Source organism: Pan troglodytes, chromosome 5 (assembly GCF_028858775.2).
Source record: "Pan troglodytes isolate AG18354 chromosome 5, NHGRI_mPanTro3-v2.0_pri, whole genome shotgun sequence".
Lineage (NCBI taxonomy): Eukaryota > Metazoa > Chordata > Mammalia > Primates > Hominidae > Pan > Pan troglodytes.
Window position 1 is genome coordinate 55293731 of NC_072403.2, and position 27101 is coordinate 55320831.

The window sequence follows — 27101 nt, forward strand, 5'->3', positions numbered from 1 at the left end:
GAGAATTTTCATGCCTTCAGTGCCCCCTAAACACATCATTCTGGTGCTCTTCTGATGCTGGAAAAGCTCAGAGAGCTCTAGTATGGACACAAATTATCACTGAGAAAAAATTCCCATCATTTTACCTTTTCCTGATTTTGACATTATACCAGTGTATTCAGTCATGAAATCACTGAACATCAAAAGAGGTCCACAGAAAACAACCAAAATGGGTGAGGGGATATAGCAGATTCCACACAGCAATACTTAAGGATCTAGAGACTTTTTTAAAAAAGATAAAATCTAGTTTCTGTCAAGCCAATCTTCCAAAATAAAATCATATCCTCTCCATTTCTGATGTCTCTCATCAGCACCTAAGCAGATAAGCTTAGATACTTTGAATTCTCTATTATATCACTATAACAGCCTTTTAATTCTTTTCTCCGTCATTGCCCACATAAAAAGCCATATTCTATCTGCTGTGCTGAAACAATCAGATTATTTCTCTGGTTAAAACTCTTATATGGCTCTCTATAATCTTCAGGATAACAATCCAAATTTCTTAAGGCCATAAGCCTCTAAATAATCTGTTCTCCACCTACCTGCTTGGTTTCACACCTTAACATTCATTATTTCTATAAAATAATAATAATAGGAACACTAATACAATAATAACAATAACTAATATTTACAAAGCCTGTATTATGTGCCAACCATTGTCCTAAATATATTGTTTTTATTTTGATAAAATATTTATATAACATACAATTAATCATATTAACCATATTTCAGTGTAGAGTTCTGTGGACTTAAGTGCATTCCCATTGACCTGCAACCATCACTGACATCCATCTCCAGAACTCTTTTTCTCTTGCAAAACTGAAACTCGGTAGCCACTAAAGAATAACTTCCCCTTTTCCCCTCCCCTCCCAGCTCCAGGCGACCACCATTCTACTTTTTTCTCTGTGAATTTGGAAACTATAGAAACCTCATACAATTGGAATCATACAGTACTTGTTTTTTTTTTTTTTTTAAACTGGCTCATTTCGTTTAGCAAAATGTCTTCAGGGACGCATGTGCATATTGTAGCATGTGTCAAATTTTCTTCCTTGTTAAGGCTGAATAATATTCATTGTAAGTATATACCACATTTTATCATGGACACTTGGGTTGTTTCTACCTTTTGGTTATTATGAGTAATGCTGCTATGTGCTATGAACATTTGTGTCTTTGTTAACAAATTACCATCAACTGCATGGCTTAAACAACAGGCATTTATTTCTGTTATTCCAGAACAGGCAGTTCTGGAGGCTGGGAAGTAGAAGATCGAGATGCTAACCAGTTCAGCTCCTGGTAAGGATTCTCTTGAAGATGGCTGCCTTTGTACTGTATCTTCACCTGACCAGGAAAACTCTGGTCTCTTCTTACAAGGGCACTAATTCCATCATGAGGATCCCATCCTCATGACGGCATCCAAACCTAATTACCTCCCAAAGATCCTACCTCCAAATACCATTACACTAGGGGTAAGCACTTCAAAATAAAAGTTTGGGTAGTCACAAACATTCAGTTCATAGCAATTAGTGTATAAATCTGTTTGAGTCCTGCTTTAACTTCTTTTGAGTATATATCCAGAAATGGAATTACTGGATCATGCGACATCAGAACTTTAAAAATGGCACTAGGACAACAAGGTCAGGAGTTCGAGACCAGCCTGGCCAACATGATGAAACCCCCGTCTCTACCAAAAATATTAAAAATTAGCTGGGTGTGGTGGCACATACCTGTAATCCCAGCTACTAGGGAGGCTGAGGCAAGAGAATTGTTTGAACCCGGGAGGTGGAGGTTGCAGTGAGCCAAGATCACGCCACTGCACTCCAGCCTGGGCAACAGAGTGAGACCCTATCTCCAAAAAAAAAAAAAAAAAAGAAAAAAGAAAAAGAAAGGCACTAAATTAGCCCTACTGTAAAGGCTGTTCTTGACCCAGACTAACAGAGCTTAAAAGCAAGCATGGAAAAAATAAAAATGAACTGCAAGTAGTTTAACTTTCTGCAAGGACATAGTTCAATACTCTTTGAAGGAACGCAACTGATATGGTTTGGCGCTGTGTCCCCACTCAAATCTCATCTTGAATTGTAATCCCCACTTATTGGCGGGACCTGCTGGAAGGTGACTGGATCTTGGGGGTGATTTCCCCCATGCTGTACTCATGATAGGGAATGAGTTCTCATGAGATCCGATGGTTTAAAAATGTGGCACTTCCTCTCTTTCTCTCTGCCCTGCTGCCATGGAAGACATGCCTTGCTTTCCCTTCACTTTCTGCCATGACTGTAAGCTTCCTGAGGCCTCCCTAGCTATGCAGAACTGTAAGTCAATTAAACCTCTTCTCTTTATAAATTACCCAGTCTCAGGTAGTTCTTTCTAGCCATGTGAAAATGGACTAACACAGCAAACTAACACAAAACTTACAATATGTCATCTAATGATCAATTACCGGGTCTACAAAAAAGCAACATAACCCACAACCAGAAAGAAAAAAAAATGAATGCATACTCCAAAATGACAGAAATAATAGAATTGTCATGCAAAAACCTTAGCATAGCTAATATATTACAAATATGTTCAAAAATGTAAAGAAAAATGCGACAAATAAGAGAAATAGAAAGCTACAAAAAAAAAAATCCCAAATGTAACTTCTAGAGTTGAGAAACACAGTATCCAAATGAAAAATATGTCACTATTGTTAGGCGAACAGCCTCCTCACTTTTACTTAGGAAACATATGATACAGAATTTTTGAATGACTTAACTAGCACTCTATTATCAGAAGACTATTAATTGGAAACATATTTTCTGGATTATCCAGTCTGGAGTTCTTTTTTTCTATATTTTATATATATTTTCTATATGTTTTTCAACAACACTTTGTGCAAGACTTTGAAAGAGTCCAAGGCTCAACAAATGAACTTCCCTTCTCCAGATTAGCTTTTTGATAGAACACTGCACATAGATAAGATGTGATGCCACTAGCCTACTTATAATATTGCTAGAAATACTTTGTTTGCCTTCCCTGTAGTTGTGGAACTCCATCTGTTATAGCCAGAAGTTCCACTTGAGTCTATTTACTCCTGACTCATTTGGGAAGAAGAGTCAATGGTGTCTATAATCAGAGCAGTCTTTACAGTAAAGGAAAAGTAGTGCCTGCTTTGTATAACAATTACTGTTAGTTGTTACAGTCTTGGAAAAGTCTTACATATTTACTAATCCCAGTTGACATATTCATTAATAACAGAAGCAGCTCTGAGAATAATTTTTTTAAGACTGGTTTTGAGAAAGTACATCCTCAGATACCTTTGATGCAAATGTTTGATTCAATACAAAAGTGATTCTTCTTCAAATTTTTTGTCACCAACTATATATGTACTGACTCTAAATTTTGGACCTTTCTGCAGAATAATGAATAGCAAATATGGGTAGTTATAAATCTTGATAATGTGGTTTTCCTCAGATATGAATATGAAAACTGCTGAGTCTGGAGCCAGCAAACCAGGCTCTAGACATGCTATAAATATCATGTCATGTTGGTTAAATCTTCCTTTCTCTGCATCAGTTGCCTATACATAAAGTGAGGGGATATGATGATTTTGTAATGTGTAATGTGTCAATTTAGCTAGAATGAACTACAGTCTCCAAAATTCCCTTTCTAGTATATCTCCAGTTAGGATGAGATACAACGGATAAGATATTCCCTCTCTTTTGTGGATTGGAGAATGGAAAGGAGACAATCCTTCTGTAGCACACACACAAACACATTCCCCCAGTTGATCAAACACTAATCTCTGAATAATGCTGGAAAGAAATTTTGTAGATATAATTAAAGCCCCTAAACAATTGGCTTTAATCAAAAGAGAGATTATCCTGAGCAAGCCATCTGACTTAATCAGATAAAAGCTCACTAGATAAATAAAATGTGGCACACATACACCATGGAATACTATGCAGCCATAATAAAGAATGAGTTCATGTCCTTTGCAGGGACATGGATAAAGCTGGAAACCATCATTCTCAGCAAACTAACACAGGAACAGCAAACCAAACACCACATGTTCTCACTCCTAAGTGAGAGTTGAACACGTGGACACAGGGAGGGGAACATCACATACAGTGGCCTGTTGGGGAGTTGGGGGGCAAGGCAAGGGAGAACATCAGGACAAATACCTAATGCATGCAGGGCTTAAAAAACTTAGATGATGGGTTGATGGGTGCAGCAAACCGCCATGCCACATGTATATCTATGTAACAAATCTGCATGTCCTGCACATGCATCCTAGAACTTAAAGTACAATTTAAAAATACAAAATAAAAATAATAAAAAGGGTTTGAACCTTTCCTGAGCCCAGACTCCAGTCGTTGAATCAACAATTGCTCTCCCTTCCGTCTATTATCTTCCTTCCTGACTGGTTCCCTGAAGAAAACAAGCTTCAGCTTATGCCTGTGGGGTTCCAGCCGGCTCATAAACACACACACACACACACACACACACACTCACACACACGTCTCCTACTGATTCTTCTTCTCTGAACCCTGATTGGTAAGAGTTTAAGTTAGTTAATGCCTGAGTTCCCTATTTCTTCAGTTCAGGTGTGGATATGTGTATGTGGTGTGTTTCTCACAGATGAATTCTTGATTCTTCATTAGCCTATAAACAAAGCAAAGATATCTAGATCACACTGGCTATGAATGCAAAATCTTCTTCCTATCTCTGTCAGTTGCCTCACTGGCATCATGCATCATAAATATAATCTTATCAAAGATGAAATAACTGTAACTAAGATTGGGCACTATTAGATTGATGAAGTGCTCACCTGTGAAACAACACATATCAGTAAGTTAAATTGCTTTGTGCAGTATGTTTTGGTTGTGCTGGAATCTTCTATTTTGAATCACATGTTTTCGATGAAAGGAAATGAGGAAAGTAGTTGTCTTCCTGATCCATTAATTATTTTCTTGTACTATTTGGTGAATATCGGATAGCTTATCTGTATAAAATATCTATCCACTTTTTTAATATACTTGGTTATTTTCCTGATCATTTCCAAAAGTCAGCTCATTGTTGGGCATACAAGTTTTCATCCAAAAATAAGGACAGTAATAAAGGTCGGATGAAATTTCTTTTGGAATCTTTTGGAATCTAAATAACACTAAAGTGTTTAAGTTTTAACACTTTCTCGATTTAATAATAATGAGAAAATTTAATCTTAGAGTCAGGCCAGATTTCATTTCTATGAGTTATGCCACTGGATATTTCAGAAAATAGGTTTTCAATAGTAAGGTTATTGGAGCCAGTACTTCTGACTTCGGGTAAACACACACACACAAACACACACACACACACACACACACACACACACAATGGATGTGAAATTTGGTAGCAAGTGGCTGCTATTCTTCCTCCCAAAGTAGTCTACTCAAAAGATACTGTCAAGAGCTGTAAATTCCTCAAGGATGAGTTTATTTCACATGTCACCCAGCACGCAACTGAACACATCACACAAACCAAATACTTACTAAATTAGTGTGCATTGCTTTACAAGGAAAAGTCAATAAAATGGCATAGTGAATATATCATTGGACTTGAAGTCAGTGTTCATCTGAAAATGGGAACAATAATCATGACAATACCATTCAGATAATCATATTCTGAAAATTAAATACATTGTATTACAATGAGTTTGTAAATTCTACAGTAATGTATCTATAATACTTTCCAAAAGACTGCTCTCTGATCTAATACAATAGAAATTTATTAAAAAAGATAATTATTTATGTTATATTCATGTTAACATGAATATATATATCATGGTAACAATAAAGAACAACTTTCCTTTTTTATTTAAATTTTTTTTATTTTACATTCTGGGGAACATGTGCAGGATGTGCAGATTTGTTAAACAGGTAAATGGCAACTTTCCTTCTTTAGTGAGCAAATCTTTCAGTAAGCAAAGTACAGGTGTTCTCTGTGATATTTTTATTTTTGCAATTTAAGTTTAAGGAGCAAATCTATGCAAGGTAGCATCTTTCTAGATCTGGAAAGTTGAATTCTTTCTGTATCACAGACCTACACTCACAGTTGACATCACCATTCTAGACAAAGCCATAACTACAACCTAAGCACTTTTATTTAAAGGAATGTTCATAAACATCCACTCTCCTTGGTCTTGAGCCAAGCCCAGAAATAACAAGGTCAGATGGTCATGATCAGGAAGAAAGTAAACTCAGACTTGAAGAAATATACTGTCAAATTCCCTACATTCCAACCTGCTGTGCTTGATTTTAATACTTCTTTTATTAAGGTGATTCTGGTAGAATTTGGCTGAGGACTCCTCCCAAAATCTCTTTTGCCACGTAAATACACTCCACTAGTTTTTCAAGATAGGTTTTTATTAATATATGGATCTTATTTTCTGGTGCTCAAGACAATGTAATGCTAAACTGACAAATGGGAATAGTCAGAGTTTTTTTAGGTACAGTTTAATTCTTAATATAAAAAGTAAACAGATTTATAAGAAACATTCTAATAAATACATCACCATGATTTTTAAAAATAATACCATTGTCCAGAGTTCTTGATAAAGTATTGTTATAGAGAGTTTTTAGGGATTTTTTTTTTTTTTATTTTTGAAGTGAAACTGTATGTACATACTTATAGCATGACACCAGGCCTATAAGTAAGGTATTTTAAAGTAAAGCCTTCAAGGAAAGTACAAATCAGGTATTGAAATTAAATTGAAGACATAGCTTTACTCTCTTCTTTGATCATAACTAAAATAATATTTTAGACAAAAGCTAAAACAGAAAGAGGATATTATACAGATTGCTGCTTCTTTTCCAAACACTTCTCAATATCATCAAGCACCTGAACGGCAGCCTTTGGAATTCGAGTCCCGGGACCAAATACATTGGAAACACCAACTTCAAACAGAAATTCATAATCCTGTTGAAAGAATGTGTTTAATTAATAAGAGCCACTATTTCCATTTTCACGGAAATAAAACCCTATCCTTTCTTCTTTGTCACTCAATTACCCAAAACCTTCTCAATTGGTATACTACTGGCATTTGGGGCTAAAAAATTCTTCCTTGATTGGAAGTGCTACTAATAGTCATCAGCACCAGCCTCCCAGCCCAAGTTATTTAAAAAACAAAACACTCCGCCCATTTTCTAAATGCCTCTATGTGTTGCTTGTGGTAGGAAGCTGGATATCCTGACTGAGAACTTCTGAGCCTTAAGCCATAATTTTCTCTCACCTAAATTTTCACTAGTTGTCATTATGTGTGTTAAATTTAGTATGATGTGATAAGTTTGAGCTTAAAAAACTATTTTCTCCTAGGTATTTTGTCTGCAGTTAGTGAATGATGGCACTTTGAATTTGGACAACTGATAGATTTTCTATAAATGAAAATAAGCCCATTTTTTTTTCATTCTCTGTTGCTGTTGATGTTTTTTTAGTTTATTTATTTGTTTTATTTATTTATTTATTTTTGAGATGGAGTCTCGCTCTGTTGCCCAGGCTGGAGTGCAGTGGCGCTATCTCGGCTCACTGCAAGCTCCGCCTCCCGGGTTCACGCCATTCTCCTGCCTCAGCCTCCCGAGTAGCTGTGACTACAGGCGCCCGCCACCATGCCCGGCTAATTTTTTGTATTTTTAGTAGACACGGGGTTTCACCACGTTAGCCAGGATGGTCTCGATCTCCTGACCTCGTGATCCGCCCACCTCAGCCTCCCAAAGTGCTGGGATTACAGGCATGAGCCACCGTGCCTGGCCTTTTTAGTTTATTTTAACAGTCAAAGTATGAGTGAAAAGATATCAAGGGCACAAATAATACTGCAGGATTTAGGCTGTTATAACATCTGAACATTTGTAGCTGCAATATCGATTGATGTTAGTATGTGCTACAAGAACCTGATCATTATGCAGTAGGGTGATCATATATGACAGGACAGTCTGATTTTTGTTTATTGTTGCAGCATCCTTTTTAAGAGCACCCATTTCTATTCTCAAGTGATAAATTATATGGTCATGCTAATTACTCCCCAACTACTACTTTTCTGTCTCTATTATATACTTGTAATATTCTTATAATACTATAATATTGCAACAGAACTTAACACATCTCATTGAACTTGTCTCCTTCTAGTCTGTGAAATTCTGAGAGTAGAGATCATGTCCAATCTGTTTCCCCAGTACTTGACACATAAAAGTGCTCAAAACATGTCATTGTTCTTGAGTAGATGATACAGAGTTTAAGAGCTCATAAGGGAACTGAATGAAACATGTAATAATAATCATCTCTAAATTGGAGATGTCAGATTAATAGGTTTTGTACTTCTCTCCTTCCTAAAAATCCCATGTACCATTTGTCCTGACATCTGAGTTATGGATTTAGAATGGAGGATTCAACTGGAAGAGAACTGCAAGATGTTGCAACTGAAAAAAGGGTATGTGACTTATCTAACTCTTTCTTACATAAGCCTTGTAAAATATACCTTTGTGAGGGGGTTGTATACAGATATTTTTTGTACTATTTTTATTTTTGCAACTTATCTGTTAGTTTGAAATTATTTCCAAATAAAAATATATGTTTGAATGTCCTCCACTTAGCTGGGCCAGGGATAGCACAGTGCCTGCTTCATGATGGAAGCAGGCATTGTGAGTCTACTCAACTTGCTGAAAAAACTTGGAGGCGACTGCTGCTAAGAGAGTTAGAAAATGCTGATCGTAGTAACATACTGATGAGGAGAGACCACGTTTATTCATTTAATCAGACTGCAGAAACTGTTAAGCTCCACATGGCAGAAGCTGTATCTGTTTGATTAGCCACTAGATATTAGTGCCTTCTAATTTAAAACTAAGTGACCTTTAATTGAATAATAGCAACATTTTACATATTCACTGCAAACAAATAGTGAGAAAATACAAGGGTGTTAACTGCTATAATTATATAATACCCATATTCACACAAAAGTATAACACAGAAAATGGTCCTTATCCTTAGTTGTTAAATTCATGGGAAAAATCACATGGCAAACACCTAAAGATGTTCTAAGTAATTTAAATATCCAGAGAATTAATACAACTTATTTGAAATATAATTCTTGAAAATGTCAGCTCACTTATATAACAGGCATTTTTTTTCTCTCAACATGAATTCCAATTCAAATGTTTTCTACTGGCTAATTATTTTGGTCCTTACATTTTAATATCATGCCTAGGTATCACAGACTCTAAAACTGCAACGCTGATAGAAGCATTCTGTAGACAGACTGCAATAAAGAATAACTACCCTTTATTTTCTCAAATAATGACCTATTTTATGAACATAATAGGCAAGCATATTAACAAAAAGAATTTTGTGTTGATTATATCATATTAAATAATGTGTTGTTGGAAAGAAAATAAATATGTAGTTTGTTCAGTAGCCCCACTTTATTACGAATCTCACAACTTTATTCATATGAATTTTCTCCTTTCACAAGTAGTATATGAATGTACTATTCTATATTCTGAGTATTAATGGAGGAAAAAAAAACTGTAGAGCTGGAAACAAGGTCACATTTTACTGATGGATTCCTGCTATAGTGATGGGGCCTTTGCAGCTAGCATCTATGAGTCATTTACTTACGACAGCTTCATATACAGTTCTTCTAACTTGACATTTTTTCCATTCTCAGTAAAAAAGAAAATCTTGATATAATTGAGAACTGGATTGGAAACAGAACCTATTTGTATTTTAAATAACTATTTTAACTGGCCAGGAATTTCATATGTGGAAGGTGTCTCCCTACCTCATTAATAAATTAACTGATATCATTGTAGGTAACATCTGTTTCTCCTCTACTAAGAGGACTCACAGTTTTGTTCATGTATTCACCTCCTCCCCATTCAGCCTATAATTTTCAAGACAAGCTGATTCCATTTATGTCTGCAATAGGATATTTTTGGCTCCCGAAATACCAAGCCCTAATCAGATTAGCTTAAATAATAAAGGGTTTTTATAGGACCATGTAAATGATATAGCTCTGAGGTAAGATAACATTTAGGGATGGGACCATCCTGGAGGAAAAGCACAAGGTAGCTCCTTCTAAATAGAAGCAAGCAAACTAAAAGACTCATTCCACCCCCCAGGACAAGGAGTACTCACTATATCTCTGGCTAGGTTTTGATATATTCACTGTGTATTTACTACCACTGTTCTCTACTCCACTTATGAGTTTTATTACTTTTATCCTGTTCCTTCTCCATAACTGTTTATTGAGAATGAAGGTAAACATCTAGCATAGGTTACTGGTTTGCAAGGAGGTAGTTCTCTCATTGAAGCTTTGTAAAGTGTTAAGTTAAATTATACATAATAAATTGCAATATAACTTGAATGCAAAACAACACTGTCCACTTTTAGACCTTGTAGAATTTATTTAGTGAAATCACCAGGAAATAATATGTTCCTAAATCTACAAGTTTATCTTTAGAACCACAAATAAGCTATCATTACTCAAGATTCCCATCACAGTACTAGAAAAATAGAGATGAAAAATACCTGAGGTGGTATCACCCCTCCACACATGACAAGAATATCTGGCCGTCCAAGGGAGTTAAGTTCTTTGATGAGTTCAGGAACTAGGGTTTTATGACCAGCAGCGAGGGTGCTTACGCCCACAGCATGCACATCTGCATCCACAGCCTGCTGGGCCACTTCACGAGGAGTCTAAACAGTCAGAAAGTAAAGATAAATCATTGTTTATTACTAGATAATGACTATAAAAACCCTGGAAGACAATCTAGGCAATACCATTCAGAACATACTAATGGGCAAAGACTTCATGATGAAGATGCCAAAAGCAATTACAACAAAAGCAAAAATTGACAAATGAGATATAATTAAACTAAAAAGCATCTGCACTGAAAAGGATACTATCAACACAGTAAACAGATAACCTACAGAAAGGGAGAAAACTTTTGCAAACTGTGAATCTGACAAAGGTCTAATACCTGCATCTATAAAAAACTTAAACAAATTTACAAAAAAAAAACATTAAAAAGCAGGCAAAAGACATGAACAGACGCTTTCCAAAAAAGACATACATGTGGCCAACAATCGTATTTTTAAAAAGCTCCAAATCACTGATTGTTAGAGAAATGCAAATAAAAACCCCAATGAGACACCATTTCACACCAGTCAGAATGGCTATTATTAAAAAGTCAAAAAATAACAGATGCTAGCAAGGTTGTGGAGAAAATGGAACGTTTATACAGTGTTGGTGAGAGTGTAAATTAGTTCAACCACTGTAGACGACAGTGTGGTGATTCCGCACAGACCTCAAAACAGAAATACCTCCCAACCCAGCAATCCCATTACCGTACATATACCCAAATGAACAGAAATCTTTCTATTATAAAAACACATGCTTGCAGCTGGGCGTGGTGGTTCATGCCTGTAATTCTAGCACTTTGGGAGGCAGAGGCGGGTGGATCACTTGAGGTCATGAGTTCGAGACCAGCCTGGCCAACATGGTGAAACCCATCTCTACTAAAAATACAAAAATTGGCCAGGCATGGTGGCACGTGCCTGTAGTACCAGATACCCATATGGCTGAGGCAGAAGACTCACTTGAACCCAGGAGGTGGAGGTTGTAGTGAGCCAAGATCATACCACTGCACTCCAGCATGGATGAAAGAGCAAGACTCTGTTTCAAAAAAAAAAAAAAATACATTCACATGTATGTTCATTGTAGCACTATTCACCACAGCAAAGACATGGAATCAACCTAAATGCCCATCAGTGATAGACTGGATAAAGAAAATGTGATACACACACACTAAAGAATACTATGCAGCCAGAAAAAAAGAATGAGATCGTGTCCTTTGCAGGAACATGGATGAAGCTGGAAGCCATTACCCTTAGCAAACTAATACAGGAACAGAAAACCAAATACCACATGTTCTTTCTTATAATTGGGAGCTAAATTATGAGAACACATGGACACAAACAAGGCAAAGAGGGAAACAACACACACTGGGGCCTATCAGAGGGTAGAGGAGCAGGAGGAGGGAGGTCAGAAAAACAACTAATGGGTACTAGGCTTAACAACACAAGTTTACCTATATAACAAATCTACACATGTACCCCTGAACTTAAAATAAAAGTTAAAAAAACAAACAAAAAATAATATTTTTTTGAATACTAAAAGAATGTTTCCTCAAATGTTGGGGGTCTTCCTAATGTAATGCCTATAGATAACAGAAACTTTTAAATTTAATATTCATCGTTACATTATTTCCTTCAGAGAACTTTGTTCTGATTATTTACATTTTTCATCAAATTTTCTGAAAACAATAACTCAATCCCTAATTTTTAGTGTTTGCTGATTTTTATGTTGTGAATATTCCAACCATAGCCAATTTCACCCTATTAACATGACATTACTAAATGCAAAGCAGAAAAAAAGACGCACAATAGCCACACAATTATACAGTATCACTACCATATAGATAAAATAGATGGAAATAACCTAAAAAGCAGATAATAAAATATATAAGTATAGGGAGTGATAAGTTTTTAGTACTTATCATTTTTGGTTTTAGGCAATAGTAAAAGGTCTACTCTCTAAAATCTACAAGGAACTTAAACAAATGAGACACCATTTCACACCATGAAAAACAACTGGCTTTTGAAATTCTTAAAAATTTAATTCCTGGAGGCCTCATTATTCCTTAGTGGTTCTAGCAATCCTGCCTACATATCTGTAAGCAGTCCCTCCATTAAATTTTCTTCAAAATCCTAGCTGAGATTTGGTTTCTCTTGAGATCCTGACATTGCCCTAGTTAAGGTCTTCGTTGTTTCTCATTGTTTTTCTTCACCGTACTGCTTGAATCTAGTTGCAGCTCTCCTCCATCCACTTCAGAGAGTGATTTTACTAGAAAGTGAATGGCACTGTGCTTCTGAAACAAACATAAGTTTTAAGGATCAACAAATATAAGTTTCTGGGTTTCTTGTAACAAGTGAGGTGCCCTCTTTGTCCATATTTTAGTTATAGTAATTTTATACTATAGTTATAGTACAGTATAAAGTTATAGTAATTTAGTTATAGTAATTTTCATACTATGTACGAAATAGTAAATAATTTACATAGTAAATTTCATACGATGTAATTACAAGTAAGTAAATCTCTCTTTGTTAGGAGATTGTAACCTCCTTGAGGACAAAATTGTATCCTACTCAACTCAGAGCCTAGCATCTGGTAGATGATCAATACATACGTACTAGAGAAGGCTTTTCATATAAAATTATTACAATGTACTTTCTAGTCAAATTTTTTTGTATTATCATTCTATGGAAAATGTCAGTGTAATTTATCTCCTGCAAACTATTCTCCTGTCTAAGTCTAATATTCTGTGACTAAGTAACATATTAGTAGAGAGTTAAAAAAAAACAACAAAAATAAACGAAAATAACCTTACTTATGTATTCTGTGACTAAGTAACATATTAGTAGAGAGTTAAAAAAAAACAACAAAAATAAACGAAAATAACCTTACTTATGAATTGAGTTTATATTGCTATTTGATTTCTTTTTCAAAACACTTTTCACCAATCCCATGTGGGCTATCTTTCCCACAAAATATTAGTCAAATCTCAATAAAGAGTACAATAAGATCTTTGAAAGTAATCTTCATAGTTCCAGAGGCATAATCAGTTTTAGTTCTGAACTGACACTTTTAAAAGTCTGAAAGATTAATTATATTTTATTTTTATTTCTATCATAATTAATTGGACTATATGTGTTATGGTTAATACTCCGTGTCAACTTGGTTGAAGGATACAAAGTATTGACCCTGAGTGTGTCTGTGAGGGTGTTGTCAAAGGAGATTAACATTTGAATCAGTGGGCTAGGAAAGGGCTAGACCCACCCTTAATCTGGGTGGGCACCATCTAATCAGCTGCCAGGCGTGGCTAGAATATAAGCAGGCAAAAAAATGTGAATAGAGAGACTGACCTAACCTCCAAGCCTACATCTTTCTCCCGTGGTGGATGCTTCCTGCCCTTGAACATTGGACTCCAAATACTTCAGTTTGGGAACTCGGACTGGCTCTCCTTGCTCCTCAGCCTGCAGAAGACCTATTGTGGGACCTTGTGATCATGTGAGTTAACACTTAATAAACTCCCCCTTACATATATATATATAAAGGCTGAGGGAGAGAAGGCAGGGTGGCAGGAGTGGAGACCATGGGCATTTGAGCTACTTTCTCATGTAACTTACTTGTGCCTTCAGGACCTGCTCAAGCTGGACCACATATATACCACTTCCATTTGATGATGGAATGCTGCTGTGCAAGACCCACTTTATAGTTAGATGGGTCAGAAAGCACCCAGTTCATGATAGGCAGTTCTGGTCGCATGGTGACTTGATGACCCATAGTCAAACATTCAGTTTCCACCAAAGCCCAGTAACAGGCCAAGAGCTGTCTCTCAAAAGGAGAGTAGTTATCTGCAGAAGATGGCAGGGCCTTCCTCCAAAATCCTAGAGGCCTCTGCTGTGACTCACCTATGGGGGCCTGCCAAAGGCTCCAAACATCATTGCTATCTGCCACTGACACCTCAAGCACCATTGGATCTGCTGGGTCATATGGCCCAAGTGGCAGAGTAGCTTGCACAGCAGCCTGGACCTGTTGCAGAGCCTTCTCCTATTCTGGACCCCACTCAAAACTGGCAGTCTTTCGGGTCACTCGATAAATAGGCCAGAGTAACACAGAGTAACACATTCCAAATGAGGAATGAGTTGCTTCCAAAAATCCAAATAGGCCCACTAGGCATTGTTCCTCTTTCTTGGTTTTAGTAGGAGACAAATTCATTAATTTATCCTTCTAAGATTATCCTTAGAAGGAATATCTCAACAGGTCCCACACCACTGGACCCCTTACTGAGGGAGAAGGTCCCTGAATTTTAGTCAGATTTATTTCCCATCCTCTGGCATGCAACTGTCTCACCAATAAGTCCAGTTTGTTTGCTACTTCTTGCTCACTGGATTTAATCAGCATAATGTCATCAATTAATGGACCAGTGTGATATCTTGCAGAAGTGAAAAGTGATCAAGGTCTCTCCGAATAAGATTATGACAAAGCCAGAGAGTTAATAAACCCCTGCAGTAGGACAGTAAAGGTATATTGCTGGCCTTGCCAGCTGAAGGCAAATTGCTTCTGGTGGGCCTTATGGGCAGGAATGGAGAGAAAGGCATTTGCCAAGTCAGTGGCTACATACCAGTTACCAGGAGATGTATTAATTTGCTCAATGTCTGTCATCATTTTACTACATTTTCTAAATGTAAGTGACTAGTAAATACTTTTGAAATTCCCCCCAACAGTTTTTAGTACCTGGAAAAGAGGGCCTATGTCCACATCAAAACCAAGATCAGCAAATCCTGTAGCAATAACTTTTGCTCCTCTGTCATGGCCATCTTGTCCCATTTTTGCTACAAGAAGACGAGGTCTGCGACCTTCACGTTCCATGAATTTATGAACCCTGAAAAACATTTAAAAATATATCAGTAGTTAGATATTAATTTTCCAAAGGTAAGATATAAAAACTAATTTATTCACAGCAAATCTTTCAAGTTTATTTAAAAGCACCTAATTTGTTTACTTGTATTTTGGGTTGGTTTCTTTTTTCCAATTTTTATTTTACATTCAGGGGTTAATGTGCAGGTTTGTTACATAGTTAAACACGTGCCATGGTAAACAGCTGCATAGATCACCCCATCACCTAGGTATTAAGCCCAGCATCCATTAGCTATTCTTTGTGATGATCTCCCTACTCTCGTCCATATTTTGTTAATGCATCTATTTTACATTGAGAGCTCCATTAAAGCCATCTCCCCCTTAGAGGAAAGTCTGAAAGATGGCACAGACTGTAAGCACATAACACTGAGAACATCACGGTGAACTAAGACAAAAAATGACAACCTCCCACCTTCGTGAGCCAGGGTACAGAGTACAACATGCAGAAAGATTGAAATATAAACTAAAAAGTGACTTCATGGTCATTTATACATATATGTGATAGACTGGCTGCTTTGAATTGTCCATATCTCATCTACCCTTCATAAGTGTGAATTCTCCCAAGGTAACAGCAATATGGTTTCTTATCATGCTATATAAATCAAAATGCTTGCTTGCTCCACTGACAAATTTACTTCCAACACAAAAAAGCACTTATCTTTGTTAAAAGAAAAAAGTTCCATTTTGATGACTTTCACCTTGGCTGTTTTGATATTTATCTAGTGTACAAGTATGGAAATTCAGTTTTTAATTGGAAGCTTGTTACAGAGGTTGGAAAGACCAATCATCAAAAAGCTAGTTTTTACACTTGAGAAATATGATCACATTAATATATATTTCCAAGTCATGCTGTGGAAATAAATGTTAGTTATTATCAGTTCAATAAATACTGATTGTAATGTATGCATAGATGCCAACTAAATGTTTACTTTCAATTACAAAAATTAAGATTTTATAATTATTCAACCAATGAAAAATGTAAACAACTTCAAAAAATATGAAACTCTACCATAGTAAGCAGATTGAAATATAAATACCTGGAGGATATGAAGCAATATCATTGTTAGTTAAACATCTGTTTGACATGAGAAACTCCTGAAGGGGACTATGGTGAAAGTTCAAAATAGTATTAATTATATGAAAATTAATATTAGTTTCAATATTTGATATTTATTATTAAATATTATCATGTACCTATTAAAATGATAGTATAGATATATAATATGTATCATGATATATTTCTAATTATATATTATATGTAATGAATAAATTATGTACTCTATTATATGTTATATAGTCTATATAATTAATATTTAATTTACTATTTATTATTATAAAATTCAAAAATTTTCTCAGTTGTATGTAAGGAAATTTAGCTCCCAGTAGATTCAAGGGGATTGTGCTAACAGAAAAGATGAAATTCTGGCCTAAGAAACCTTACATATTACCTCTTGATAGCAGATGTTATCTCTTTACTTTCTCCAAATTCCTGGCGATATGCTCCACTCACCATTCGATCATTCGCTTTATGTTCACCAAATACCTTTTTCAGGGCATCTGTGATTTCTCCCACTGTACATCTGAAACATGAAATGGTGGTTCCATTAACTTCATTATTTTGTGATAAAGATATCTGTTTACCATAATATTCAATATAATTAAACATTTTATTACATAAGTAAACGACTGTAAAAATGTAAAATAAGAATTTTTTAATGCATTATGAAAGCATCTCTTCTGAAAATACTTAAGAAAAATTTATTCTGGATGCCTTTATGCATCCAATTCTCTTTTCAACATTTGTCAACCAAGAAATGACTGAATGACCTAATAATTATATATATAGACAAGTACCTGAAGGTTGCTGAATAATTCACCACTTAACACAAATGGATAAACAGCAACACTCCCATAAATATTTTTTGATAAGAAGTAAATCTTTTAGCATATTCCATCCATTTGTTCACTAACTCATCCAACATTAGCTGTGTGCCTAATATGTGCCAGATATTACTATATCTCTATATCTACTATAGCGATACAGTAATAAATGAGACCAAAGAAAAAGTACTTGTTCTTATAGACATTAACATCTGTAACATCTAGTCAGAGGATGCAGATGATAAACAACTAAATAAATAAACTAGTAAGACAATTTCATAAGGTAATAAGTACTACAAAGACACTAAACCACACAAAGATGGAATGGGCTGTCTGGAAGAACCATTTTAAAGTTATTGAAGATGTGAAGATATGACTTTTGAACTAAGATATAAATTATAAAAAGGGGGATCCCAAGGGAACATAAAACAGTAAGAGTGTTTGAAAAAGGAAACACTAAAAGCAAAGGCTCTGAGATGTAGGAAAATATGTTTTATGTTCTAAAAAGAGAAAGAAGGGCATTAGGAACACGGCATAGTGAGGAAAGTGGTATAAGATGAGGTCAGAGAGATGGGCAAGAGTCACATCTAGCACATCTTGCAGACTATCGGAAGATTAGGTTTGAATGTAAAAGGAATGGGCAACCATCAAAGGACTTTAATAAAAGTCATCTAATTTTTTTAATGAAATTAGTAGTAGAAAAAAACAGCACATACTAGTTATACTATACCTTAACCAGTTAAAGCAACATATTTTTTTAAAACTTCATTATATTAAGAAATAAACACTTAAAAGCAAAAGTAATCATTTAATGATACTGCCATATATTGGGAGAAAATTTTCCATGGGTCACTTGCTTTTCTGCACATCCTGTGGAGCAAAGCACTGACAGCTCTTTATTCTGGACTATCTTTTCAAAGATGTCTGTATAGTGAATCGCCTTAGAAGACAGAAATATTGGCTACCTCCAGAGGAAAGAGTAGGTTTGCTTTCTGTCCAATATAATAATGTCTTCCTCTAGAAAAATGGAGGACATGCTTATTACCCATTACAAAAGATTCCAAATCCCTAAGCTCAGGCTTCCTCTCCTTGAATGTAACCCAATGCACTGTACATGAGGTATCATCTAGCAGTCCTTTTCACATCACTCACATCAATTGGGCATCAAAGGAACTAGCCCAAAACCTGCTGATGTTATGGCTATTAATATTGTAGTAACAAACTGTCATTAGGTTCTGATCCAGGGATCTCATATCATCAACCAACACCCCACTATATAGGATAACTTGTTAGCTTGCAAGAAGGGTAATATTTCAGACTCCTTCTGGTTCTTAATATAATAAATTTATTTATATATTGATACATATAATGAGATAATTTTTAAATAACAACAAATAGAAAAATAATAAAAATTAACACATTAAGTGCCATATTCTGTTCCAGGAACTATTTTTAATGATTTAATGTCTTCTCACAAAAATCCTATTAGGTAGTAAGTACAAAAAACTTTACCTTGCCAAATATCGTGTCTATGGGAACACAGAAGCAGATACAACATGAGATTAGATTCTGTTTTTCACTCAGCCTTTTTTAAATGCAGGATGACAAAAGTTAGGAGACAAAGGAGCATGTTAAGGGTTACAAAGGCAAAACATCTCAAGAAGGAAGAGGTGGTCAATAATGTTAAATACTGTAGAGAATTCAAGATAAGGACTAAAAATTATCCACAATATCAGACAAAGAGGAGGTCTCTAGTGAACTTAGTAAGAGCAATTATATTACAGTAGAAAATCAAATGCAGTAGACCAAAATGTCAAAAGGAGATAAAAGACTAGTAACAATTAATAAGTATTCTACTCCTAAAGGAACACATGGCTCCAATAACAAGGGAAGAAGGACTGGGAAGGGGGTGTGGGGAAGTTGGTTGCTCTTCCAGTTGCTTCATGGTTAAAACTAATTCAAAAGCAATGGGATGACAAGTTTTTCCTATAAATTCTCAGATTAATGTTCCCCTCCCCACCCCACAGCCATTTTAACTGGTAAAATAGCAAGGTAATAGGCATAAACCTGGTGATATACTTGAGAGTCCAACACATTTCAACCTGCGAATCAGTGAAATGGATTCATTTCAATAGTTTCAAAATTCCTCAGCCACAGTAAAATACACAATTATTAATACAGTTCACTCAAAACATGAATGTTTTAAATATAGAAATTTTAAAATGATAAGAATTAAATTTACGATGGATGCCATTATTTTCTTTTGGGCTCACATGGTTTACAGGATCAACCTTTTATTTAACTATACTCTGAAAAGCTAAACTGGTCAACTTTTAGTCTTTGGAAACCTCCAAACTTATATATCTTTACCTTGCCCGAGATGCCTCCACTGCAAGAGCCAGGATATTTCCATCTCCGCTAGCAGCACATTCGGTTAGTGCAGCAAGACAACGTTCAGCCAAAGCTTGATCCCTGCTGGATTTGATCTATGGAAAAAGTCAAGGAAAGGGACAATTTACATGAAGAGAGAATAAAACAGAGATCAAGAGATTAGACTCTGATGCATAGCATATGGCATTTTTTCCATAATCCTAACTCCAAATGTAAGAGGAAAAAATTGAAAAGAATAATATATAACCTAGGAATTTTATTCATTCAATTCATTCATTCACTCAGGATTTCCTAAAATAATATTACATTTGGTATAATCCTAACAAATCAGAAACATGAAGGGCAATAATAGTGCTGACCTTCCCAAGTAGCACATGTTACTTAGGCTTTTCTAAAGTACCAAGACATTGTAAACAAGTGGGTCTTTCATATGAAGTATTTTGAAGGAACACTAAAGATTAATAGTGACAAGAAAAAAAATCAAAACTTAGAGAATATTTTAGTTATATTTTAAGTTTCCTTTAGATAAATAACAATGTATTGATAATAATATGCATATTGCTATACTTTTATTTAAAAATAATCTCGAGAGAGAAAGAGGGACTAAGAAAAAGATATACAATGAAAAGCACAGTAAAAAACGTTTTCCCTGGGTCCTAACTCTGCTCTGCCAATAATTTGTCAAAATAAAGTTGCATAAATCCATTTTTTTACAAATTGTACCACCTGTAAAAGAGTCTAAAATATACTGCTCAAGATGCCACTAGTATTATATAGCATATATAAGCAGAGGTACAGAAAATTTATAGTCATCCCTCAGTATCTGTGAGTGATTGGTTTCATGACCCACTGCCCACCCTATCCACAGATACCAAAATTCAGGGATGTTCAAGGCCCTTATATAAAATGATGTAGTATTTGCATATAACCTATGTACATTTTCTTGTATACTTTAAATCATCTCTAGATTACTTATAATTCCTAATACAATGTAAATACTACATAAATAGTTGTTATACTGTATGGTTTAGGAAATAACAAGAAAAAAGTCTGTACATATTCAGTACAGACATATCCATTCTTTTTTTCTCAAATATCTTCAATTCATTTTTGGTTAAATCTATAGATGTGGAACCCACAGATATGGAGGTCCAACTATATTTAGAGCAAGAAAAAACTCAACTCCAAATTCTCCATAAAAATGCCCATTTTTCTTTATCTTTTATTGGAGAAAGAAACAATAAACACATACAATTTAAGAGAAAAATAAAGTAAATCGAGTAAATAACGAAGTGATTTGGCACAAGGTAGTAGGGTGCTATTGTAGATATTGGATCACTGTAAGCTTCTTAGATAAGGTGACATTTGAGCAAAGACCTAAGAAGTACACCTTTTCTGGTTTACTAGAAAATTAGTCATCCTTAGATTAGGTAGTTTGCTATAATTATCTCAACAACAGATTACTAAAATTCAGGGAGTGAAAACAGATGCTAAAATTAATTAGGGCTGACGGTTACAGAAAAATAATTTAATATAAAATTACTGTTGAGATAGTTCACATTTTTAAAAAAATTACCACCACAGGTAAAATATTGTTAAAACCATAGGTAAAAGGAAAGCGTAAGAAAATATAAACTTGAGTTCATTACTAAAGAGAGCTCAGAGTATTGCAGCAGAAATATATTTTGCTATAAAAATATCTGATTCTAGCTATGAAAATTAATTTTTATAATAGAAGAACTTTGATTTGGTCATGGTCCTAAGAAAGTTCAAAACTAGGAAAAAGTTACATCAGAATATCCATTTCTCCTAAACTGGCTCTAGAGTAAAAAAGCCTGCATTCAAATCCCAGCTTTGTCACTTATACTATAAACTTGAGCAACTAAATGAGACTCTCCAATCATTAGTTCCCTCATCTGTAAATGGAAATAAAAATAGTAACTACCTGTTAAATAAAATAATACACAAAAACAACAATTCAAGAAAAGGATTTAGTACAGTATGGGTACACAGTAAGTGCTCAATAAATGTTAACTATTATTGCTATATTGTCATTAATGAATTTCTCTCTGTTGCCCAAAATAAGGCTTATCATTATTTATGATAAATGAAATCGTTCAGGCTATGAAGATATAAAGTTAATAACCTAAAGTATAACAGAAAAGAAAGGGTTTTCCAAAAATAAATACTATTAGATTTTTATAGATTGAACTAAAAAAAAAAGCCATACATTAAACAATCTCAGGAAAAGTAAACAAAGAAAAACCATTAAATGTGTAAGCTTCCTACCTTGGAAACAGCAGTACTTACAAATGCCAAAGATTAAGAGGCCAAAGTAGCTTCATACAACAAAAATATATAGGTTACAACAGTGACAATTAATTTGATTTATCTATTTTAGTATTTCATATGCTCTGGATCAACTCAGTGACAAACTAAAAATAAGAAGGGAATACGATACTCTAGTTTCAATCAAAATAAATAAAGGTTATTGTAAACTGTACCTTACTAAAGCACTACCAAATATAGTTGAATTTTAAAAATCAAAAAGCAAGTAATTATTTCAAAGTAGTATCAGATGCCATCATTCTGGTGAAAGAAATTACAATAAGAAGGCCTGGGTTCAAATAATAACTCTAAACTTTATTTTGTTTTTAATTTTTAGTAAGGTACATAATCATCTAAGCCTTGGTTTTAATCTATAAATTATGGAAGGTATTATTATTGTAGTGTGGTTTTTAATAACAACTTATAAGTTTCACAGAGGTAGATATCATGGTTTAAAACAAGTTTTTGGTGTCAACAGACTAAGACTGAGTCCTGGTTGTCTAATTATTTATCCTGAGCAAGTTTCTCAATGCCTTATCTTTAGTTCCCTTACATTTGAAATGATGGAAATTAATACACACCTCATGCTGTTGTAAGGATTAATTTAAGCAGGACAGTTTAAGAGCTTAGCCAGAGCCCAGAACACATAAAATACTTAAAAAAATAAAAATAAAAAAAGCAAGCTATTAATACCTTCTTAAGTTTTTCAATCTGCCTGTTTCGCACTGAAGTATTATCAATTGCCAGAACTTCTACAGCGTCTTCTTTTTCCAACTGGTACTTATTTACTCCAACAATTACTTCAGAACCTGGTAATTTCCCAAAGAAAAATTTTATTCACAAATAATTACCTAATTGTAATGCTCTGGTTATGATGTATTTTCCTTATAAATTTAATATCTTTAAGTAGTATTCTTAATTCTTAATGCAACTTCAATATAGATCAGCAAATCCCAATCTGAGAAGGCGGTGTGAGAGGGAAGTAGAGGTATATGTCAGAGTCTCTGTAAGGAAGGACTTTCATTATTCTACCAAACTATTAATATACACTTTCCCACGGTTTCTAATAAATCTTTTAACACTTCAAAATAACAATCAGAGAAGCTGCCATCTAAGATTTATAAGGTAGAGAATGAATACCCAGTAGCTTTTCTAATATTTTTTTGAATTCAGCCAGTCACTTTTAAACAAAAAAAGAACCCTTCTATAATCTATTAGTAAATCAAAATTACAAAGATACTTCCTTACATGATAAAGAATATATTTTACCTCAAACTACCAGATTATTACCCTTACATAAAACTTCCCACAACCCCTACCCCTGGTTATACTCCTTCATATTTCCTTCATAGCACTGATCATGATCTATAATTCTTTATTTACTTGTTCATTTTCCTCTCTTTTACTTGAATGTAAGATTTGTGTGCATAGAGGTCATAGAGGTCATGTCTGTCCTGTTCACAGTTGTATGCCCAGACATAGCAAGTGCCTCAAACAAAATAAACTAAAAAAGTATTCATTGAATGAATGAATACTCCAATGCAGAGAACACTGTGATCATCAACAGTGTCATCTTCAAAATGTTAATGACATCTACCCACAAACATGTACATATATACAATGGTTAGACATCCACACACACTTTGTACATATGCTTGCCTGTGTGCATCCATGTATGTGAAAATACATATATAGATAGATACAAGTATATGAGAAAAAATTTACCCAAGTTCCATTTTTCATTATTTTTGTTTTGTTAACTATACATGTTATCTTCAAACAGAAATGAATTTCTTTTTAACTACTGGATTTCATATATGAACTTTCTCACTATCTTACCAGAATCTATTCTAGCTTGTCTTCGGGCAGCACATTCTTCAATTCGAAGTTTAGGTATTCCCTCAGCTACAGCTTTGGCCATTCCACCCATTTCTTCAATTTCATTAATGAGCTAAAAAGAAAAACATTAACAAAACTAAAAGAGAATATTAAAAATGTGTGTAAACTATATAAATTTGTTATGAGTGTTATATAATTACTAATATTAATAAAATTATAAACTAAACGTTAATGTTTCATAAGAACAGAATTAAATAAACATCAAAGGCATTAATTAGAATTTGTGTGTTTATAGTTACTTGAAAAGACAACTAACAAGTATATTCCAAAAAACACAAAACCTCTTAAGTCTTGGGAGAAAATTAAAGCAACATCAATTCTCTAATCTTTATTTTTAGGTACATAAAGTTTTCATAATTACATAAAGTCTGTAAGAAAAATATATTTTAAAATGCAATTTACTTTTGATTTGAGCTGCAGAGAAACAATGTAACCTCATCTTTAATGAAATCAGGAAACATTTAAACCTTCAATCATAGCTTCATATATGAAGGCAGAAAACAGACAGTGGAATGATATATGACTTAGCAGAAAGGATCAAGGTCAAACTGCTTTTCCCTGATGAATTCAAGAAAGAAGAATCTATATTGGATTCTACGTAAGTGTAAAATGAGAAGCTAAAAAGAAGAAGACAGTTTGAGAGTCTGCAACCACCCCTCTCTCATTCTGTCAGGAGAACCAAAGTTTACTGTCTACAGAAAATGAACTCGAGACGCAATGAATTATCAAATACCAAATACAGACAGAAGTAAGGGTAAGATGTCTTACTGAAATAAAAGCCTGTACTCTGACTAAAGACTAAAAACAAAAAGCACAGAGAGAAAACAGAGACAATACAGGATGTAAAAGAAAACTTCCGAAAATATCATGAATTCAGAATATAAATGGATTCTGTACTAATGAAACAAATGAAGATGACATTAATTATAAGGGGGAAATTAGAAAACAAAAATGAGCTCTACGAATCAAAAATATAATACATGAATGTAAAAATAAGTAGAAATATAAAGTTGACAAATCTTTAAGAACACAGAAAAAAAAGGCAAACAGATATACTATAGAAAAGATAAGAACAGGCAGGGAGCAGTGGCTCATGCCTGTAATCCCAGCTCTTTGGGAGGCCAAGGTGAGTGGATCACGAGGTCAGGAGTTTGAGACCAGCCTGACCAACATGGTGAACCCCCGTCTCCATTAAAAATGCAAAAATTATCCGGGTGTGGTGGTGTGTGCCTGTAATCCCAGCTACTCAGGAGGCTGAGACAGGAGAATCGCTTGAACTAGGGAGTCAAAAGTTGCAGTAAGCCGAGATCACGCCACTGCACTCCAGCCTGGTGACAGAGTAGGACTCTGTCTTAAAAAAAAAAAAAAAAAAGATAAGAACATCAGCACATCAGGATATTATTTAAGGAGGTCCGTAGCTTATGACTAGGAGTTCTAGAAAGAGAACCCATATGAAAATGACAAGAAAAATACTGTCAAAGAAATAATACAAGAAAATTTCCTAGAGCTATAAAAATATTTTTTTAAAAAGGTGAGATGAAAAAGACCCAATAAAGGTTCAGTACCATGTAGGAAAAAATACACCAAGTTATACATCAATACAAAAAATAAAGAAGAGGTCCCAATACTTTCAGAAAGAAAGATCCTGAATGAGAATGGCATCAAATTTCTGATCAGAAATATTGAAAGCCAGAATAAAAATCTAGAATAAAAAACAGATCAATGCTTATAAACTTGCTTATGAATTTCCTGAATGGAAATAATGTCAAGCTTAGTCAGGCTATTAATCAATTATAAAAATAGAATAAAGACATTCCCAAACAGGAAAAGTTTCAAATAATTTATCTCCCATGCACCATTTTTAGCAGGTTTCTATGAGATGTACTTCCAAATAACCAAGAGATAGACATGGGATTCAAGATTCAGAATTAAACAGAGGAGAAATGAAAATATATTCCTACTATAATGGCAAAGAGGAGTCAAAGAACAGCAATAGTGAGCAGAAATAGAGAAAAAACAATTTAAGTCAAATGAGAACATTAGAAGAATTCAGAAAAGATTACATTGAGATATAATTATATTGGTAGTAAGGGAGGAGAAAAAGTAGGGGTATGAATCAGCCAAAATCTAAACTACCCTACTAGGAAAGCAATAGATAGTGTCTAAGGTCTCATGTGTAATGTCTACAGTTGATAAAATTACAAGAAACAGTATACATGTGATTTTAAACTATGCAGATAAAAACAAAAATAAGCAAAGAAGTATGTATCTTACTCCAGAAAGCAGGAAAAAACAAGTGGATGATCAAAAACTGCTGTTCTTTGTATGAGCTTTTTAATACTAGCTGTCTTTTTAATTCTTTTAATAAAATACTTTAATAGAAATGTATTTTTAAATGGATTGTTTTGAAAACTATAAAATCAAATCTGAATTTTTTTTGCAAACATCGTTTAAATTATTATATAAATCTGTAAGTGATTTGATTTATAAATTTAAAATCTATAAATCTTGACTTGTAAGTTTTAAAATCTATAAATCTTTACAAATCTGTAAATTCTGAAAACAAAGTTGCAAAGTGGAAAAACTTACCTTTAAAGCAGCATCATAAACATCATTTGTGAGACATTCCATCATGTAAGAACCTCCCCAAGGATCAGCCACTTTGGGAATCCCAGATTCTTCTTGAATGATGATTTGTGTGTTCCTGGCAATTCGAGCACTTTTCACAGTTGGCAAACCCAAAGCTTCATCAAAAGAATTTGTGTGCAAAGACTGAGTCCCTCCAAATACTGCTGCCATTGCTTCTATTGCAGTACGGACAATATTATTGTAGGGATCCTAAAATATTTGATAAAAAACAAAAACTCAAAGAAACAGGTGATAGATATTGCAACTATAAACAGCAACATGATTAAACAGCAACTGCTGCATATTTTCTATGTCAATTTCCATATTAAGCTTCAGAATAGCAAATAAATTCAGACAAATTAGTTTAGAAGCCAAAATTAGAAGAGTC

The 27101-nt window shown here is 34.4% G+C and overlaps 1 protein-coding gene across 7 annotated transcripts in view; it reads right to left on the bottom strand.

The window, feature by feature from the left end:
- Window positions 1–6400: 6400 nt before the first annotated feature.
- Window positions 6401–27101, bottom strand: part of MMUT (methylmalonyl-CoA mutase) — a 32195-nt gene continuing 11494 nt past the window's right edge. For 4 of the 7 annotated variants that reach the window (XM_009451420.5, XM_001146876.7, XM_009451421.5 and 1 more), the window contains 8 exons: window positions 26675–26923; window positions 24026–24137; window positions 22880–22995; window positions 19838–19953; window positions 17035–17166; window positions 15404–15551; window positions 10573–10740; window positions 6401–6972 (listed from right to left, as the gene is read on the bottom strand). In XM_009451420.5, coding sequence (XP_009449695.3) covers window positions 6844–6972; window positions 10573–10740; window positions 15404–15551; window positions 17035–17166; window positions 19838–19953; window positions 22880–22995; window positions 24026–24137; window positions 26675–26923 — 1170 coding nt within the window. In that variant the 3' untranslated portion in view covers window positions 6401–6843. Of the gene's footprint in view, window positions 6973–10572; window positions 10741–11500; window positions 11720–15403; window positions 15552–17034; window positions 17167–19837; window positions 19954–22879; window positions 22996–24025; window positions 24138–26674; window positions 26924–27101 lie in introns of those variants that run through there. The other 3 variants (XM_063813097.1, XM_054685886.2, XM_063813098.1) reach the window with 1 other exon arrangement.